Consider the following 4,992-nt stretch of genomic DNA (forward strand, 5'->3'; position numbering starts at 1 on the left):
GTTTTATATTTGGAAGTAACGATATGATTTCTTGTATTAAGTACGATTCCTTATGAAAAAATACGTGGAAAGTGAAAATCAAATCACCATGTCTGTGACTTTCCATTTCTACTTGTAACAAGTAACAATAATGTAATAAATCCTGGTATGATGTTGTCTTGTAATGATCTTCTAACTATAATTATTTGATATTAAATTATCGTATTAAGTATATAGTAATAGAACTAATAATAGAACTAAAATTAATGTAAGTAGAGGTGACTAGTAATGGTCAGGCGTATAAGTTCTATATGTAATTTATTACGTAATAAATTTGCATCGCAGATTTAATCAAAGCGAAGCATGATACGAACAAATTTTCTTCTTTACGTTGAATTTATTTTTTTATATGGAATCATGAAATCCGGATCGTACCGCCAATTCCGATAACACACTGAATGTTCATCCAACGTCTACGATTGTACAGGGATTAATGCCCTGGCAAAGTACAATGCTCAGGGCACAATATGCAACACAGCGAATGTAACAATCGACGTTTCGCATACAACGTCATACGCATGTCATTTACAAGCATTTGCTGAAACGTTTAGTCCATTCTCCCGATAAGCATTGTTCTACGACTGCTGACGGTTCGACTTCAATTCGAATATTTACCATAATAAATTTCTCGCTCGTATTAAGATATACATTTATTAATTAACAGATTCGCTGTCAAACTATTTTATACGAATATTTCAACATTGTCGACGAGGTAATATATTTACATTTGATTTTTCTGAATGATAAAATATGTTATCATGCAGAGGTCTATTTAATAATTTATCCTCTCTTCTATCTTCAATTATAATTAAATAAATGTATCTTATTTCACGATATGGACATTTCGTTTACCGACACTGAACAAAAATGTTTGCCTCCACTACCAGTAAATTGGCGATCGAAGGTATATATCTCTAAAGGAAATACAAATGATATTTGGCATTCAAGGCCACTTCCTCCACTGTAAGCTAAGCCAAACACTAACTTTACTCTTGTGATTTCATCACGCATCGTAGCCCTTACATATCCATATTATATGTATACATGATTAGATCTCATTAGATTTCTAAAACTAACAAAATTTTACTAACAAAAATAGCCAAATAAGTACTTGGTTTTATAGTAACAATCAACTTTTTATAAAAGTTTCACTGGTCTTTGATTTCCAGAAGCGTCTCTACCGGGCGAATTCATACAAAATTTAAAGAAAAATTTGTTACGACTTAATTTAGACTAGACTTGTGTCTAAAACCTAATTACAGAATAATAAATATCAGGGAAGTGTTAATTCCACTTGCATCAATCTGCATTGTAATGTAATCTTTGACTGCATTCCCAGTAGCTATCACATACTCCTGCTACAGCACTAATATTATTATATTAATAGTGGCAATTGTAGGTTTTCACAGTCTCTGCCTATAAACCTCCTGTATTATTCCAGTATAAATTGTAAAAATATTTTAGGCTAATATAGTTACAAATATTAAATAAAATCTTTTTGATTCCAAAAATCATTCCTCGATAAGAAATTAAATTTACATTGTATAAAAAATAAGATAAAGTAATTGAATTACTCATTAGGCACAATACCGTCCTGAAAATAAAAAACAACGTAAATATTCACCAAAGTAAAAACTTACTTACATTTTCTAATGTACTTGTGTCAGTACAATTCTCAGTCTGTACTTTCTGATCATCTGAAAAGTATCAAAGAATAACAGTGTCATAATGAAAGCACTATCACTTGAATTCTCATCTTCCTACAAATTAAATAAATATCTAGATCACAGAAGCTAAACCGCCGCAGGATATGCGGGGTAGTGCATTCATTGTTATCGTATCGTTTGAGACATATGTAATGGTGTCAACATCAGTTCAAATGTAGCATCTTTCAGGTTTGCGCCCCGTAGATTGGCTTCTTGTAAATCAGATCCCGATAAGTCACAGCACTGAAACAGACACAAGTATTTATTACTGAACAAAAGAAAAAGACACTTTTTAGTCCGTACAGTTACAAATCAAAATATTACCTCTAAATCAGCGCCAGCTAGTACAGCTGATCTAAGATCACAATTTCGTAGGATGGCATTCTTTAATGTAGCAACTCTAAGATTTACAGCAGCCATATTGCTACCCTCAAGATTGGCACCTTTCAAATTAACACCTTCCATGTTAGCAGGTAAACCACCAGGATCTTCGAAATTACACGAATGAAGATTAGCGGCAGCAAGATTCGCGCATAACATTTTTACACAAACAAGCTGAGCACCTCGCAGATTTGCATGAGATAAATCTGCGCGTTCGAAACAACAACCTGATAAATTTGCACCCGCTAAGCAGCAATCACGCATGACTGCATACTGTAAAATATCACGAGAATTATACGAAATAATACTACTACAGAATAGATACACAAGTTCTATATCCATTTTCATACAAGAATAATTTTAGTCACCTTGAAATTAATGTTTCTAAGATCTAACCTTGATAGATCAGCACCAACAAAATTAACACCTTGAAATCTAAGTTCAGAAGATACGGGTGTTGACATGATCGCTTTAAGTACATCTTTTCTTGTTAAAGATACCACACCAGATTTTTGGAGCTGCTCCTCTTCAACCATTGTAGACAGTATTTCAATAGCACCTTCTATTCCATAAAAACGTGCTTCTGCGAGTACACCTAAAAAGAAGCAAAATGCCATGCTTTATTAATAATCGCATAAGGAAATAGTTTAAATACGAAATTGATGAACAATGAAATGTAGACTTAACCTGCTGCATTAACATTGGCATCAAGTATCATCTGCCCATGTCTTAAATAATTTAACAATGGCTCAAAGTATGTTGGACTCCTATCAACTAAAAATGCACCTTTCTGATCTTGTCTACTTGGTAAAATCCTTTGTTCATTATTTGTGGCTTCAGTAAACATTCTGTAAATGAATTTGTTACACAATATAAATATAATTATATACACAATAGATAGAAAAAGTATCTACACACTCAGATTTCTTGTAATAATTACATTAAACACAACGAACACTGTACAATAATTAAAAAAATATATTATCTAAAAGCTTACAACAGTTTAGATGGAGTAAAGCACAACAATTTTTATAATATGATCTATAAAGCTGTAAAATTATTCTTACAAAGGTGATGTATGCAAATACTGCCACTTTGTACTTAAACTGATGGAAATATTATTTTACCTGGCTAACATACTTGTTGATTCCTTTTTTGTTAACGTATCCCTGGTGGTTGTAAAATATTTTCCACCAACGTTCAGCGTAATCCATTCTGAGCTCCGATTCAACTGACTTTTAATGTTAATTTTTTCTTTTGAAATAAAATCCTCTCCAGTAGAAACATATAAGACATCATCATCCCTGTAAATAATTTCTGTTATTATAATCATATAATATACAACTTCTATCAACTTTGTCACTTAAATCAAATACTTTACCGTATTAATTTAATATCATCAATTTCTCCACCCTGAGGTGTAAATACTCTTTTAGCATTTATATTGAACTTTGAACTAGCAGCTGTTAATAACTCATCCAATGAATGAGTTACCATAAATACCTAAAACAATTCATTTTTCATAAATAACAGTTTATAAATTTATTAGTTATAATAGAAAGATAAAAAATAAGTTACTGACTAGAATAAAAGCATTATGAGCTTTTTAGCTAAGACTGGAAATAAATTTATTGTACATTGTAGTATAAATTAATGCAATTATTTTATCAACTGATTTAAACACAAATATTATTGCATTTAAGTAAAATTAGATACGTATTGTAATAATCGTAAAGAAATACCCAAAATTTTACTTTAAATCATTGTTCATAACAATGAAAGTTGGAGCCATTTGAAAATTATGTACATTGTAGGAACTTCTTTTATCTATTTTGTAAAACTTAATATTCATAATGTTCATAAAAGGCATACCGATCGCCTATAACAAAATTGTACATACATACACTATCATATGTGACTTATAATAATATCTATTTACCTATGTATATGGCTTCTTAATAAATAGAGTAACATTGAAGAGTTTATTGAAAGTATTAGACGCATCGCAAGATACAATTTGTTACTATTACAAATAAAATTACACTAACCTTGCCATTTACATCGGTTCCATTCACAAAAAGTATTACTCTTTTCATATTTAATAATAATGTCGAGTTATGTGCAGTTATGTGTATAATATATAACAGATAACAGGAAAATCATGGACCTGTGGAAAATAATACCAGAGACGAGGTATAGAACAGTATAGAATAGGCTTATCATCTTAGCGACTTGGGACTTCGCGATTCACGTTCATGTTCTGAAACACCGATCGTGCAGTCAGAAATTTTTTGCTGCCCTCTACGTTATGAGAACGGTGAATTCGTGAATTACAATAGAAGCCCAACAATTGAGTGTCCGTTAATTGATCACTAGGAACGCCCCTCGCTGAAACGTATCCCTCGACAAGTTGAAAATTTGAACAGAAATATAGCCACATTCCTTAAAATTTCCTCTACAAAATACGAATCTTCGAGCATGGTTTTTTTTATCAGTCATGCCTCGTCTATGGTGGTGCGAACAGATTATATGTATACAGAACAAGAAATTCTTGCCACTTACATCTAGCCAGTAAAGAAACTAACAACAAAAATGAATTAATCAAAATGAGCAAAAGGGCGACTCTAGTTGAAAGTTTGCTATCAATATGAAGGATCGAATTGCATTTGCATATTTTTTCAGTAGCAAGTCCCGAGGAAACTTTGATTTTCGCAAAGACATTCCAAAAATTTACAAAAATATACACTATTTTGATATCAATGGCTTTTGCAAATTACGTATAACGATTCAAGAATTGATATATCACCAACTCTAACAACGAATAGTCACTTCTAAGGACTCTAATTACAAATTTATTTTAATTTTT

General features: G+C 31.5%; 1 protein-coding gene across 2 annotated transcripts; it reads right to left on the reverse strand.

The window, feature by feature from the left end:
- Window positions 1–1,508: 1,508 nt before the first annotated feature.
- Window positions 1,509–4,233, reverse strand: LOC107186266 (BTB/POZ domain-containing protein KCTD9). Of its 2 annotated transcripts, none has more exons than XM_015574097.1 (7): window positions 4,175–4,233; window positions 3,508–3,629; window positions 3,254–3,430; window positions 2,814–2,974; window positions 2,495–2,721; window positions 2,070–2,399; window positions 1,509–1,988 (listed from the first exon to the last, which is right to left on the reverse strand). In XM_015574097.1, the coding sequence occupies exons 1-7, from the start codon at window positions 4,220–4,222 to the stop codon at window positions 1,872–1,874; spliced, it is 1,182 nt and encodes a 393-aa protein (XP_015429583.1). In that variant the 5' UTR covers window positions 4,223–4,233; the 3' UTR covers window positions 1,509–1,871. The 2 variants fall into 2 exon arrangements, with proteins under 2 accessions (XP_015429583.1, XP_015429584.1); XM_015574098.1 differs by having other exon boundaries at window positions 4,169–4,222.
- Between the last annotated feature and the right edge of the window lie 759 nt (window positions 4,234–4,992).

The sequence above is a fragment of the Dufourea novaeangliae genome, unplaced genomic scaffold (genome assembly GCF_001272555.1).
Source record: "Dufourea novaeangliae isolate 0120121106 unplaced genomic scaffold, ASM127255v1 scaffold64, whole genome shotgun sequence".
Lineage (NCBI taxonomy): Eukaryota > Metazoa > Arthropoda > Insecta > Hymenoptera > Halictidae > Dufourea > Dufourea novaeangliae.

Coding starts and splice junctions, on each gene's coding strand:
- LOC107186266 (XM_015574098.1), bottom strand. CDS start 4,222: ATGAAAAGAGTAATACTTTTTGTGAATGGAACCGATGTAAATGGCAAG. Junction 2,975..3,253: donor TCAACAAGTATGTTAGCCAG/GTAAAATAATAT, acceptor ATTCATTTACAG/AATGTTTACTGAAGCCACAA. Junction 2,722..2,813: donor TGCCAATGTTAATGCAGCAG/GTTAAGTCTACA, acceptor GCTTCTTTTTAG/GTGTACTCGCAGAAGCACGT.